The sequence below is a fragment of the Prosopis cineraria genome, unplaced genomic scaffold, assembly GCF_029017545.1.
Source record: "Prosopis cineraria cultivar Desert tree isolate PC_DT_omini unplaced genomic scaffold, ASM2901754v1 PC6, whole genome shotgun sequence".
Lineage (NCBI taxonomy): Eukaryota > Viridiplantae > Streptophyta > Magnoliopsida > Fabales > Fabaceae > Prosopis > Prosopis cineraria.
The window spans coordinates 41,780,604-41,796,140 of NW_026555337.1; the positions used below are offsets into that span (position 1 = coordinate 41,780,604).

Sequence of the window (15,537 nt, forward strand, 5' to 3'; positions counted from 1 at the left end):
GGGTTTACCACGTAGTTATAATTAACCGAACAGAAATTCCCATTAACACCATACATTAAAATACCCTGATAAGTCATGCATCATTCAAATATCCAAACAGAAATATATCCGAACAATAATATCTCATCATGATAAATAAAAATAAATTTTTGACCCACTTGGCAATAATTTCAAATAAGTATATAATAGTATTTATTTTCAATAATTCATAGTTTTTCCAAACAACAAGTCAACACATAACCATTCACAAACACACTCATCACAACACATTAATAATGGTTACCTTGTGTCTTGAATAACAAGTTCCCCTTCACAACTCTTTTTTTACCACTATCTTTGTCAATATAATCTACATAATTATTTCACAATACTATATATTAATTTTACATTAAAATAAATAACTCTAATTTAAAGAATTAGAAAGTCTTAGATCTATAATCCATATTAATACTAATTTAAGATTTATGCCTCATTTAACTTCCCAAATTCTTTTTCTAAAATTCTCGTACCCTAATAAACTATTTTTTTTATCCTTAAATCACTTCTCGTATCATAATTTCATCCTTCTATATTCTGAAAATTAGTCCAAAAATAAATTAAAAATTTTAGAATTATCCTGAAGCCTCAAATCACCTTTCTATAACCTCAAAAATACTATTCATACTTAAATAAATATTTAATAATCATAATTTATCCCTACATCTCAGATTAACTATCATATAGAAAAATCCTAATCAGAATATTTACTCTATCCTACAAAATAATCATATCACTAGAAAGCTAATATTATTTAGAAAATAACTATAAAATTAATTTTGTAATTAAATAAATTTTTAAATGCTAATCTAAACAGGAAAGTTAGAACATACCTGAAGAAAAAGAAAATAATCCCCCCTTGCAAGAAGACGCCGAGCAACGTGAGAGGAAGAGAGAAAAATAATATAAAAATGGGATTGTGGGTCCCAAAATTATATTAAAAAAAAACTATAGGTCTGAATTTAATTATTCAAACCTTTGGGCCATTACTTGCAAGTTTCTCTAAATTGCATCTTGGGCCCTTAGTTGCAATTTTCACAATTACATAAACTTTTCTTTTCTTCCTTCCCTGCACGTTCTCGCTTTCTTTTATACATGAGGAATCCTTTCCTCATCCCACATTTAACCGATGTGGGACTTCTACACCCCCCTTTCTTTTTTTTTTACTTTCTTTTCTTTTTTTTTAAACTCACACACACATAATAATTTTTTTTTAAATCTTAAAATTATATCTTAACAAAATATTTCTTATATAATTTTAAACCTAAGTTTTTAATTCATAATTAAATTTCTAACCATATTATTATTTTTGAATAATCTCAAATAATATAAATTTCTATTATTATTATTTATTTATTTTTTTAAATAAAAACTTAAATTTCACAACAATTTTTTTTATCTAAAAAAAATCAGGATGTTACATTAAGAGTTACCTGACTAAGGTATATGCTTCCCACTCTTGGACCATGAACTCTCGCTTCTTGAATTTTTGAGGTTTCATAGTTGCCCAACTTCCCCCATCCCTCATAGGAAAGGTGGCATGCTCACACATGTCATTCCCAAGGGACAATGGACATAAAGGCACTTTAATCAAATACGCCAACTACCGTGCACAAATCTTGATAGAGGCAAATGAAATTTCTATATTGTCTTTACTCACTTGGGTGAACTCCTACCCATCCATGATCATGCAAAATGCATATGTTATTCAATATCCTGTCATAAATTTAAACTTGATTAACTTATCTCATAATCAAGTACATACTATTAAGTCAAGAATACATAACCAATATGTAACCTTATGCATAATCATATATTCATACTTATCTTAATTCCAAGCTTCCATTTAAGCACCTATTACAATTCAATCATCAAACTCAACTTATCGTTGTTCATATTTATCATTATGCCAAGTATTGACTTAAACACATACCCTCATTCTTATGCTCATGTTCATTAATTCACATGTCTATGTTCATGCTCATTAGCATTACATTGGTTAAAATTCCATTATCATATCATGCTTAATGTAATGTCTACTTTGATATTCCCATAAATCATCATACAACACTCACTTCATTATGCACATAGGAGGAAATTAAATCACTCCTAAATATATACAATCAGAGAAAGGTTAATAATAAATAATCTAGAAATACTTTTGAAATTAGTTTGGGATCCAAAAACCCTTTAAAATCATTGTTTGAACCCAAATAGATTGTTTTAAAACATCATAAGAAGCATAAAAATAAAACAAGAATCAAGCTACAAGATAACAAGGCCAAAATGTCAATTTTGCACTTTCAAGCACAGATTTCGCAATAGTGATACATACGCCACGTTATGTGATATAGAGAAGGAAGATCTTGCCTCTATACTATATGTCATGACATATGCTTCTCGTGCCATGGCACACGTGCATTGTCATAACAGCTTTTCTAGCCTAGCTTCAAATATGCACCATTTTTGCATCTGATATAATTGGAGTAATTTAAGTACCCTCACGAAACTTGTTCAAAAATCTAACTAATAGTACAAGTTTCAAATCATTTTAGTGCATCTTAGTACTCAAATCAAAAACTTAATACCATTAATCGAATTTAGGGCTTGAACCAAGTTCAATAGATCATTATATACATGGTTAATCATTCAAACACATAACATCAATTCAAATACAAGATTTGATCACTTTAAACCCGATTTAACATAATAAGGCCATATAACATAATACCATAAATAATCGCTGCTTAGTCAAATCATCACTATATAACATACTAAATTTATATATCAACACGGATATATATAATATCTTTTGTACTTGTATTAGTATTTTAGTTATTTACCACAAAAATCACTACATATTCACAACATATACATACTTAGACTAAAATATGACATGCCTACAATATCATACAAGTGCAACCATTAAAATGATATGTATTCTTAATTGCCAACTCATAATATCATATGTTTACAAATATGTACACATTCAAAATTACATAGGGCATTACAAAATAGCTATCAAGCTAATCTTTCCTTGGCTCTTTCCCTTATACTTTGTCTAGCTCCAAACTTGTAAAACTGTAACCGCAAGGTGAGATAAAAATTACAGTAATCAAAATAATCTACATTATTAATTAACATGCATAGACACCTATATTTGTACAAATAAATTCGCCATAGTATAATGCATGACCATTACTCATCCAATCCTCTAATACTCCCAATTGAACTCATAGGCTTTTACAAGACCAATACATATGTCCAATCCAAGCTCATCATTCATGGAAAGGAAGCTTAGCCAAGGTGTCTTAAACTATTTTTGTTAGCCAAGGTGTCTTAAATTACTTTTGAACTACAAATTCCTCCTATAATAAGTAATTAGGGTGTTACTCTAATATCGCATCTTATAGATGCTAAGGAGCATAATTTCTAACACCTCACCATTTCAGGCATTAAAGAGAATATAAGTTGCACCTGATATCCTAAGGTGTCAATAATGCCATATGAACTTATTCTCCACTATCTCCACTAAGGTGAACTCCTACCCTTACTAACATGCACCACACATCAATTCTAGATCATGCATAGATTATTTATATATAATCATGCTCATTTCACCACTTATCCAAATATATGTTCATCCTCATATTAACCTTTTTATTAACATACATTAATATCCATTTAAAACACACACATCTCCCCCCACAAATGTCTTTACCTTTCATTTTTAAAAACAACTCATATACAAATACTTTAATTTTTTTTTTCCAAAAACACTCTACTTTTGCAAAACCTATATATATATTATTTATTCTAAACTTATATAAATAATCTTGTAAATCAATTTTGCATGCTAATAAATAATACAAATTATCCAATTACCTCAACCTTTTTATCACTAAAAGGGTTACCTGTGATACAAAGTTGCTGCTATCTCCTCTTGAACCCTAACAAGATTTCATGCACCTCAATCTACAATAATAGGTATTATATGTTAATTTTGCAACTTAACATAAATACCTTTTAACTAAAACTCTCCCCAATTTCACTCCTCAATTTATAACCCTTACAGTTAAGCTAGCCCAAGCTATATTTTTCTCACACCATCACTTCTAATTCCCATTAAGCATAATTACAACATAACTCACTTAAGAAACCCCAAAACCTTAGATTCATATTAGGGCTCATCTTAATTCTCCTTTCCAACCACCACACCTCACAAAGTCACTCGTTCTATGTCTAAAAAACCTAAACCAAGCTATTGGAATCACATGCAACATGTAATACAAAAATTCCTAGTTTTTCTAACTTATTTCAAAACTTCCCCATTCTGAACTCTCAAGAAATTAAGATGAGAAATAAAGAAGAGTGATGAGAAGCTTACCTGAGTATGTGATGGTAAAAATCCACCTTTAAGATCACCTTAAGTCAAGCCTTAGCACATCTCCTCTTCTCTTCCCTTGTGTCCTTTAAATTTCAAATCTTCCTTTTGTTTTCAAAGTTGAGTCACAACTTAATATTATGATTTTAGTGTCATGCACTACAATGCAGCGTGTATAAATCACAACATGTAACACAGTGAATAAACTCACTTTTTCATGCCATCTTGTCCCAATCCAATCTCCATCCTAGCCCAACCCTATAGCTACCTAATGGTTTAAAACATCCATTAACAATCCAAAAACATGATTAATTAAATTAATCCATTTAATTTTACCTTTAATTAGTAACTAAGCACCAGATTAAAACTCAGGATGTTACACTTAACGGCCAAATTGAAATCCATTCAGTCAAGCCACACAATTTATGCCAACACTATATATTAACATGGTACAGCCACACAACTCAAATCACCATTCTATTTCATCATTAAGTAAGCCTATGATCACATGTCACATAATTCGCAACCATCAATACCAACATACTTGTGTTTTCATATCACTAAGCAATTAACAAACAACTCTTAATTGCAAGCAACAATTATCTATTAGAATTTAACTCTTACTCTTGGTTTCTTTACCAAACTAAAAGTATAAATTTGAATTCCAAGTGAGCTTCCAAATGTACAAAGAACTCTAGAGACAGTCAATTTACAATTTATAATTAACAGCAACATTAATGACTAATAATTATTAAGTATTCCTTAATGGAAATTAAGGCCTAAGTGCCTAATTCGTGATGTAACTTATATTATTAATCTTATTTCTCGTTTCCATTAATTTATTTAACCTCTATGTAGTTCAATGAACACTATTAAGCAACCACATTAGCTTAATCTAGGTTAATTATATCATTAGGGTTAACTCTAAACACATCATTAGCACCCTTAACCAATATCATTTTCTTAAACAAATGATTAGAAACTTAAATAACTATCATTGGACTCCATCATAGTCATAAGAGTGGTTGGAACTCCTATTAATTTTTAGACATAACCCCCAACCTAAAAAAACTTGGAGACAAAAGCACGAAGAGGGCATGAGAATGAATGGAAAAGCTTGCTTAAAAATTTGGTAGTACAAAAACACCTCCAAGCATGGGTAGGGTCAAGCCCTAGTAGAGCTTCATGCTTCTCTCTCAACTTTCTCTTAACTCACCCTCTATTTTTTTATTATGTTTGCACCTCTCGAATTTTAAAATCCAATGCATCCACTATGGCACATGGCATTATTCACCAAAACAGATAGCACAATCTAGAAACCTTAATTCAAGCCCATTAATTTAGATCCAAAGTAGCCCAATAGCTCTTGCAATCCCCATTTAAGCTCCTTATAAGGTCTAATATATGCATTGGCCATCCAATTACTCTAATTAATCTAATTAGAACCTATATTGATTAATCTACTCCCTTAATAATTTTAATTAATTTTATTTTAAATTTTGGGATGTTATACCAAGCATGTCAACATTTGAAAATGCTTTATCAATATTTACAAATTCAATATAAAAAAAATTATAACAATGTTAGGATTGGAGGACTAAAATAATAAATTTTGATGGCTGATCTAAATTATTCTGTAGTTATATATATAGGCAATAGTGGGGTAACTTTTTTTTGGGAAGAAAAAAATAAGAATATTATGGTTGTTTCATGCTCAAACTTACTTTTATTTTAGTCTCGTAGTAATAATTTAGATTATTTTAATCTTTTGTTATAAATTTGCTATAGTGATCCTTGGTTAATATTTTCCGATAGATAGATATATATATATATATATATATATTAAAAAAAAGAAGAAGTTGGAAGAATACCGTTAAATCCCATAGTCTATAGCTGGGACTAGGGCTGCACAAAGGACTGGATGACATTGAATTTCACCCTAATATGAAGTTTAGTTTCTTTTATGAAAAAGATTGGGTTAAGCAACCCGTAGTTCAGTCTTGTCTAGTGATAATTCCAACATTAATAGGATTAAATTTGATCCATAAGACTAGGAGACTAGTCTTGTTAGTCCAATACTCACTTATTTTTTTCCTTTTTCCTTTATGAGGAGCAATAATCCATTTCAATCTAATAAATTCAATTCAGATAATAAAATTACTTATAGTCATAATAAATTCAAAATAATTTCCAACAACAAGAAAGAAACATTCTAGTTACAGTCCAAATGATTTAAATTTATAACTTTAACAAAAATAACACTTGACAAACTTGAACAATACTACATTACAACAACAATTTAAAAACAAATTCAACAAGTCTTCATGCAATTATCTCTTTAATGTCAATTATACTTGAAATATTTGTCAAAAATAAATTAAACATAATTATATTAAATAATAAAATAGGACTGAACCAGGTGGTTTAGATATCTAATCTCCTATTTAGTCTAACCCGAATAAATAGTCTGATTTTTTTCAATCTTTTTAATCTTGAAGGATTAATGTTTATAAAAATTAGATAAGACAAGACTATCTCAAATTAAATTAAATCGAAGTAGATTGAAAAATTTTTGCACAGCCTTAGCTGCAACAATATTTAAAAAGGTTGGCCAAACCCACCATGACGGCATGAGTTAAAGTATTTATAATTAAAATTTTGGATACAATTTCTCTTGAAATTCCCAAACAACCCAATTCCTCGCCGTCCCTCTCGAACGACTTCAGCAACGGTTCTCCGTATTGCCGGCGAGTGACTCCTCTGGAAACTCTTAAAGGTGAATCATTTTAATCTTTTCCTCTCGATAGGTGGATTGTTTATGATATACAATACTAATGTCTCGTAAAAGGTTTATCATTTCCCTTTCTCCGTGTGGCTGTTCATGTGTTTAAATTGTTTACTTGCTTTTTTCTTCTTTTTATTGAATCAGTAGAATTTTTTGTAATGATAAGCGACGGATACAAGAACATATTTCTCTGTTTTGTTTAAAATGCTTGATATTCTCTGTAAACCTCATGTGTGCTTCCAAACTGAGGACTATCGTTAAACTTGTGCTTTTTACTGATGAGCCTCATCATTGTTAAATTGTGGCTTTTTATTTCTCTTTTGCCCCTTTCCAGATGGTTTGATCTTCATTTGCATTGTTTGGTTAATGTTTTGATGTCAGACGCTTCAGAGGCGTGAAGGGTAGTGTGGCATTAACTTGGCTAATACCAAAGCGTGCAAGATGTCAACTGGGCTTGGACTTGAGTCTCTTGTAGATCGTATGTCCTTTGTGTGTTTGTTTGTCTTTTAATATGATGTTTCATATTTCAAATTTCATAATTTTTTTTATGCTTTATTTTACGCTTACTATATGCAACCTAAGTTAACTAAATGCTTTTTTTGAGTGTTGTTCTCCTGAAATATATCTTCAGCAAAGATATATTCCTGATCACTTTTGGCCCCACAGTTTCACCACAACTTTAATTTTATTTCTGAAGTTAGTTTCACTTTGTTCCTTAACTTTCAAGTAGTTTCTCTCTTTTTAACACCATCAATATTTTTGGAAGAAAATGATGAATAGAATTTGACATAGCTAATCTAGGCAAGCTTCATGCCAAATCTCTATTATTTCAAGTTCCCATTAACCTAGCACATGCAATGACAAACTCCCAAAACTGCACTATTTCGCTTTGTCCTTTCTCTTTATATCTATATCTATATATATATATACACATGTCTGTCTATCTATTTATTCTTTTGTAAGTTTTCAATTATTCTCTCTGTTCTATCTGTCCTCTTCATTTGTTTGTACTCCTTTTCAATAGAACACTTAACTGTTTTCTTCAATGCTTAGTTTGTCCTAAGAATGAGGGATAAAGAGCCAGAATTTTTATGCCATGAATTGCCATCTACCTCTGACGCAAGTAATCATTGTTTCTCTATTTTTAAGTGGTTCTTCTCTTCTCGTTTGTTCTATTAGGATGGCTGAAAGAGCTAAGCAGTACATACGTTCTCCTCTTCGTCCTATTTTCAACCATTTTGCTTAATTTAACGTTACATTTTAAAAATATAATGGAAAGGAGGAAAATTCATCATTTGAACATTATCCATGCCAAACCAAAACGACCTAATGATAAAACTGATCAAGCTTCTGTCTTGGTTTGAACTGATTTGTTGGGATTGCTTTGGTTTTTGCCCAGAACCAAACCAAACTGAGCCTATGAACACCTTAACTTATTGTAGAGGTAGATAGCAATTTGTGGGGCTAAAACATGGCTCCTCATCTCCCATTCTTAGGATTCAATAAGCCAGTGAAAAAAATGCACTTAATTAAACAGTGATCAGGGAAGATAGAATTTAATTGGAAGTGTGAAGATAGCGTGAAGCTTTCATAGGTTAAACTGATCATATTGTTGTCATACTTTTCGGTTAAAATAATGGTGTTAGAGTAGAGGAAATATTCTGACTCATATTTTGAAGTCAAGGCACAGAAGTGAAAATAACTAAAATTTGATGTACAAAATAAAACTGAAGGCAAAGTTTTAAGAATTAAAGTGTGCTTTTGCTTATATCTTGAGCTGTTTATTTTTACTGAAGCGTTTACTTTTTGGCAGAGACCATTTCAGTCATTACAAATGATGGACGAAATATAGTGGTGAGCTTTAGTGCTCTGTACTAAATTAGCTCTTGACAGTGAGTATGTATGTATCTTTAATCTAACCACAGCAATTTCCTGTTCAGGGAATCTTGAAAGGTTTTGACCAGGCAACAAATATAATTCTTGATGAATCCCACGAAAGAGTTTTTTCTACTAAGGTATGCAAATCTATAGGGAATTTTTTTTTTTTTTTTTTTACCAAGATCAAGTCATGACCTCAGCCACACACCTAAAAATATTATACAATATTTCATTTCACAATATGGTTATAAAGTATGGATCTAAGATAGGGAAAAACATGTTTTCTGTTTCTAATTATAACTTGAAAACTAGCAGTTATGACCTTTTAAAAATTGCAGTTTTTGAGTATGCTGCTATATTTAGAATCTTCATATGGCTTAGTTAAGTGGTTTTCCAAAAGAAACTATTTGGTGCTGTTTAGAGTTGCCTGATACAGAAAAATGAGGCAATCTCAGCGGATACGGATTTTAAATATTATGCATACATATAGTTCTTTGGCAATCTCATCAGGTACAGATTTTTAATATTACGCATACATGTAGTTCTTTGCTTCAAGAAAATTACAAAGTAGGATCTTCTGCATTTTGATATGCTGACAATTTCAATGCATAATATATCAAAATGAACGTCATGGGCTGTCCTGTAACTGAACCGTTTTTGTGGGGGATATTAGATAATCCACATAACATCTGACAGTACAGTACTCATCTTGAGCCTGCTTTGGATTTTCATGTTTATTCTTTGTCGCTTGAAAGTAACCTTGAAGATTCATTAGCTGATATTACTTATCAAATAAAGCATCAGACTACAATGTGTAGACAATCAAGGGCATTTACTTAGGTAAGGATTTAGTGATATGCTCTTTTAACAAAACATATTAAGCCCTTGCTAAACAAAGAAATTTACTTGAAAATGCAGGAATTCCTCTCTAATCAGACATTCTAGAGAAGTCTAGACCTGACATTGCCACAAAATATTCCCCTCTATCTTGCCATTCTTTGTATGCAATTATGTAATATATGTTAGATTAATGCATTGTTGAACCCAATTGGAAGTAGCACCCTTGACATTGCTTAAAAGGAATTGAGGTCCTTTCACTCAACCCAACCACCATGGGTTGCCAAAATGTTTTGAGTGGATCAATGTTATCTACTCCGTAGTGTTATGGCAGAGTCAATGTTCACAGAAAAGTTCAAACAGTTTATTCAAAGGAAATATGGCCATCTGTTATTGCAGAAATGAACGACACATTTCTAAATCAGATTGGCTCATGATGCATGTGTCATTTTAAAGAATGGTATGGGTTTTGCAATTCAATAATATGTCATTTATATTAATCCTGCTGATCTTTGATCAAGTTTTGCCTGGCAACCATATATGTACTATTGTTTGATAGTTGGGGATGAAGATGCTCTTGGAAAGACTCAGGTGTCCTGACGGATTTGCCACCAGATATAGTATTGATTAATGGGGCATAGTTTGTCTTCTGCCTAAGCTAGAATTGAGTCATTGCTTAAGCTTTTTGTAGTAGCTAAAGATTCTTACTGGAAAAGCTTTTCTTTTGATCCTTGACGTTTCATTTAGTCCTTCAAAAGTCTGCCTCATTCTTATATCTGATAACAGGAAGGTGTCCAGCAACTTGTTCTTGGTTTATACATCATTAGGGGTGACAACATGTAAGTCCTTTTTAGTTTTGTTTGTTATAAAATTTTCTGCTGTCACGCTCCTCGCCTTGTTATGTACTCTTACTCTAATCCTGCGTGGTTTTCTATGGACCTTGCAGTAGTGTTGTAGGTGAATTAGACGAAGATCTTGATTCGAGGCTGGATTTGTCGAAGCTCAGGGCTCAGCCCTTAAAGCCTGTTATCCACTAAACTACCTACCTTACCAGTTGTTTGTTAACTTCTCGGTGGAAAGGTGTGAGTCTCGAGTATGGAGGGTTATTCGATCATGTGAGAGAAAGGAAGTTGTAAAATGATGTGTAAGAGCAAGCTGGCACAATCACAATAGTGTGCAAAGCATTGTTTCTCCTTCGGCTTGGAGATAGTGACTTTCTCATGCGGGTCTTGACTTGAGATCATCTTCTACTTACCAGACTTGGACAATTTTTCTGAGACAACCTTACTTTAGAATATCCGTTTTGTCAATTAATGTAACTAATACTATAGGTTGCTTATCAGTCAATCATTTGTTTGTTTTATTTTGAAGTAAATCAAGTATACATAATAGAAACAAAATAATACAGAAAAGAAAGAAAAAATAAAGTGTTTAACGCCCAATCAAATTCAATATAAAGAATCTAATTGGAAGAAGAAAATTAGAACTATAACAAGATTAAAAGATAAAAAAAAAAGGAAAGCAATTCAAAGAAATCGTTCTTGTGTCCAAAGAACTTAATCCAGTGCCAGCTTTTGAATTCATGTCCAAAAAAATTTCTTCATGTCTATGCTTAGCCATTCCTGCACATCACCACAGAAAAACTAGAATAATTGTCAGGATTTAAGAACTTCCATATCTCCTTTGATCTCATGCAATCTCTCAAAATGTGTATAATTGTTGCCTCATATTGGGCTCATAGGGGTACTCCATATCTTGAGTAAGACATCTCTTGATTCTTACGATGTTTGTAAGAAGTTTCTCATGAGAAGCTTGTCACTAGAAAAAGAAAATATTTTTTCTGGTAAAGGTATTTCCAGATCCTCCTCCGCAACTGATCATGTTGCTGATTATAACGTTGTTCAAACACTAGTTTGTAAGCTTCTCATACCCCCCGGGGGGTGGGGGGAACCATTGGAAGGAGGTTCTCCAATAAAAGAACATCATCTAAACTGCTTGTAGGGGCTTAATCATCTTCAGTTTCTGCATCACCCATGAAGGAAAGTATTTACACCACTCATGCACAAGGGGGAACATGGCAATGATATGGGAAAGTTCAATTCAAATGATAAAAAATGGGAGGAAACAATGAAATTGGAGGGGGGGGGGGGAAGAGGCTTGCATAAAAAATAAAAAAAGCTATCAGCGAGCCATTGTTTTAAACGCTCCAGCTTTAAGCTCTGATACACCGTCTCTTTCTAGCCAAGCATGCCTAGCTGCTCCAGATCTTCACTTTTTGCTTCTCCATTGTGTGTCAACATGAAGCAGATTGAAAGCCGCGCATTAGCATGAGTCGGTTACTCTTCACTGCGGCTATAGCGTATTGAGCTTGAAGCTCATTCGAAATGAAACTCGGCTGGTACTCTCTTAGGGGATATGTTGATGATGATTTTCTAATTAGTTAACTGTAGGTAATACTGTTTTACATTTAAGTTTACGCTGGTTATAATAAAAAAATTTTTGTATGGTTGGTGGTGATCTATAAATATTTTTGTAAGCATTTTTTGAATAAAGAAACATGTCATGATATGCCCCAGATCTTCCAATATTTCGATATGTATTGGAAAAAGTTTTCATTTTGATTAAATTAATTAAAAGCTCACAATGTCATTATTATTTTATTTTTAATATAACAATACAAATGAGTAAAATAATTAACCCTTTTAACTTTATCGGTAAAAAAGCGCTTTTTTTAACTGATGGAATTGGATATAGCAAAAAAAAAAAAAACTAGCTTTTAATGATATAGTAAATTAAATTCAAATTCTTGTAAAATGAGGGACTCATATTTACTACTCAATTTTAATTCAACCAAGGCTGTCTTTGCCAAAAAAAGACACTGAAAAAATCTTTTAACATTAATCATGAGAGAAATATATAAAATAAAATCGCATTATTTACGATGCAATATAAAATTGTCAATGACTAAATGTAATGGGAAACGAAGATTATGACCATTGGCATTTGGCATTAACCGTTCCGGATAACTAAGGAGGCAGTCGTGGTTGGGACATAGGCGATTATCACAGAAGGCCGAGCAATTGATAAATGCTCGCCGGTATCTCTCTCTCTTCTTTAACCTCAACTGTTGAGCCACTCAACATTTGTTCTGTCTCTTCAATCTTCATTTTTGTTTTTAGTCAATACTTTCTCCGTTCTTGAAGCCCAACCTAAATGTTGATGATTGTTTTACATACGAATGTCAGCTAGGATTCAGCTATGGCAGCACTGCTGAATACCGTATCTCCAGCCGCAAATCTGTCACCAAAAACAAAAAGGAATTGTTCTAGCTTTCACTCTCAGATTCCAAACATTCATACCCTTTCACTTAACAAGGGTTTTTCGAGGGTTTTGTCATATAGCCAGATAGCTATTTCTCCTAAAGGTAATGTTTTTACTCTGCCTGATTGGAGGATTGGGAAGAGCGACCCAAAAAGTAAGGAGCTTAGAGTTAATAATGCATTCCTTCATCTAGAGCATATGGTAGGCAAAGGCCATAAGCCTGACGTAACTCAAGCAACTCAGCTTTTGTATGATCTTTGCAAGGCTAACAAAATGAGGAAATCTGTCAGGGTAATGGAGATGATGGTAGGGTCAGGCATTATACCTGACGCAGCTTCCTTCACATACTTGGTCAATTATCTATGCAAGAGGGGTAATGTTGGGTATGCAATGCAATTAGTTGAAAGAATGGAGGAACGTGGTTTTCTTACTAATACTGTTACCTATAACACTCTAGTTAAAGGGCTGTGCATGCATGGGGGTTTAAATCAAAGCTTGCAACTTTTAGATCGATTGACCAAGAAGGGTTTGGTCCCAAATGCATTCACTTATTCTTTTTTACTTGAAGCTGCTTACAAGGAGAGGGGATCCGATGAAGCCGTGAAACTTCTAGATGAAATAATTGCCAAGGGTGGGAAGCCCAATATAGTGAGTTACAATGTTCTGTTAACAGGTTTATGCAAGGAAGGTCGGACTGAAGAAGCTATTAAGCTTTTCAGGGAATTGCCAGCAAAGGGGTTTGATCCTAGTGTTGTGAGCTACAACATTTTGCTGAGGAGTTTGTGCTATGAAGGGAGGTGGGAGGAGGCAAATGAGCTTTTAGCCGAGATGCATGGAAAAAATCAGTCTCCTTCTGTAGTTACCTATAACATATTAATTACTTCTCTTTCCCTCCATGGAAAAACTGAACATGCTTTCAAGGTTTTAGATGAAATGGCAAGGAGTGGATTCAAGGCAACTGCAGCCAGCTATAATCCGATTATTGCCCGTCTCTGCAATGAAGGGAAGGTGGATCTTGTAGTTCAGTGTCTGGAACAAATGATGCTTCGGCATTGTAATCCTAATGAAGGGACATACAATGCTATTGGTATGCTTTGTGAGGTGGGGAAGGTACAAGATTCATTCTTCATAATCCAAAGCTTGGGTAACAAATAACTCCCCCATGCATGACTTCTACCAAAATGTCATTTCAAGTTTGTGCAGGAAAGGGAACACGTATCCAGCTTTTCAGCTACTATATGAAATGACGAAGTATGGATTTACTCCAGATTCTTATACTTATTCATCTTTGATTAGAGGAATGTGTAGAGAGGGCATGTTGGATGAGGCCATTGAGATATTCAAAGTTTTGGAAGAAAATGAGCACAGGCCTGATACTGATAACTATAATGCACTTATACTTGGTCTCTGCAAGTCTCGAAGAACAGACTTGTCTATGGAGATGTTTCAGAGGATGATACGTAAAGAATGCATGCCTAATGAGACAACATATACCATTCTTATTGAAGGGCTTGCTTTTGAAGGAGAAATGGATATTGCTGCCAAGCTTTTGAAGGAGTTGCATTTGAAAGACGTTCTGAGCCAAGGTACTGTTGAAAGACTAGTCATGCAGTTTGGCTTCAAGAAATTGACATAGTAAGAGACAAAACAAAGAAGGTGACGACTCGCGACTTATTTCAGATATGAATGGTTTGTATGGACAATTGAGTGTAATCCTGGTTGCCGGTTAACTGTAAGATCTTAGACAGCCATTGAATTATTGAGCCCAAATACTTGGAAATTTTGCTCTAGAGTTTAGAGGTGACTGAATAAAGGTGTGAGCATAGAATTTAATGATGTCTGCTGTCTGCATTCTCTCTCATGCTTCAGGTTTAACATTCATGTAAAATTTGGCGACTTAGTATGTATGACCTAGGAAGGAGGAAGTACATCCGTTTGTCCAGATTTTCACGGAAAGAAAACTTTAACACCATAGTATATGATGATCGAATAGCTACTCGTAACATCTTTCCTTGTATACAAATCCCATGACCCTGAGCATGCTTCTACTAGACCTGAATTGGTTACCTTGATGACTTGTAATTTCCCAATCTCTTTTCATCTTTTGCGCTCTTACAATATGCAAAGCACTTCTGAGATACTGAATGTGAAACTACGTATATAAGCACTGCCCTTTATAACTTTCAGGCTTTCAGCTCACCATGAATTAGCTGAGCTGCATTTTTCTTTTAAGGCAGTAGCGACATAGATTTCTTTCCCTTTGTTTTTAAATTCTGGTTACGCGCGAAGGTATATA

General features: G+C 33.1%; 2 protein-coding genes across 4 annotated transcripts; both read left to right on the forward strand.

Moving 5' to 3' along the window:
- Nucleotides 1-7,063: 7,063 nt before the first annotated feature.
- On the forward strand, nucleotides 7,064-11,283 carry LOC129312889 (sm-like protein LSM8). Of its 3 annotated transcripts, none has more exons than XM_054955666.1 (6): nucleotides 7,064-7,196; nucleotides 7,587-7,683; nucleotides 9,019-9,059; nucleotides 9,146-9,220; nucleotides 10,707-10,759; nucleotides 10,867-11,283. In XM_054955666.1, exons 2-6 carry the CDS (start codon nucleotides 7,647-7,649, stop codon nucleotides 10,955-10,957), a joined length of 297 nt encoding a protein of 98 aa, XP_054811641.1. In that variant the 5' UTR covers nucleotides 7,064-7,196; nucleotides 7,587-7,646; the 3' UTR covers nucleotides 10,958-11,283. The 3 variants fall into 3 exon arrangements, with proteins under 3 accessions (XP_054811641.1, XP_054811643.1, XP_054811642.1); XM_054955668.1 differs by having other exon boundaries at nucleotides 9,031-9,059; XM_054955667.1 differs by having other exon boundaries at nucleotides 7,073-7,196; nucleotides 7,540-7,683.
- A 1,639-nt stretch (nucleotides 11,284-12,922) lies between these two features.
- LOC129313378 (pentatricopeptide repeat-containing protein At1g79080, chloroplastic-like) lies at nucleotides 12,923-15,339 on the forward strand. Its single transcript, XM_054956410.1, is given in 3 exon segments — nucleotides 12,923-13,017; nucleotides 13,170-14,392; nucleotides 14,394-15,339. Coding segments are annotated over 2 exon segments (1,698 nt in total). The 5' UTR covers nucleotides 12,923-13,017; nucleotides 13,170-13,178; the 3' UTR covers nucleotides 14,878-15,339.
- Nucleotides 15,340-15,537: the final 198 nt, after the last annotated feature.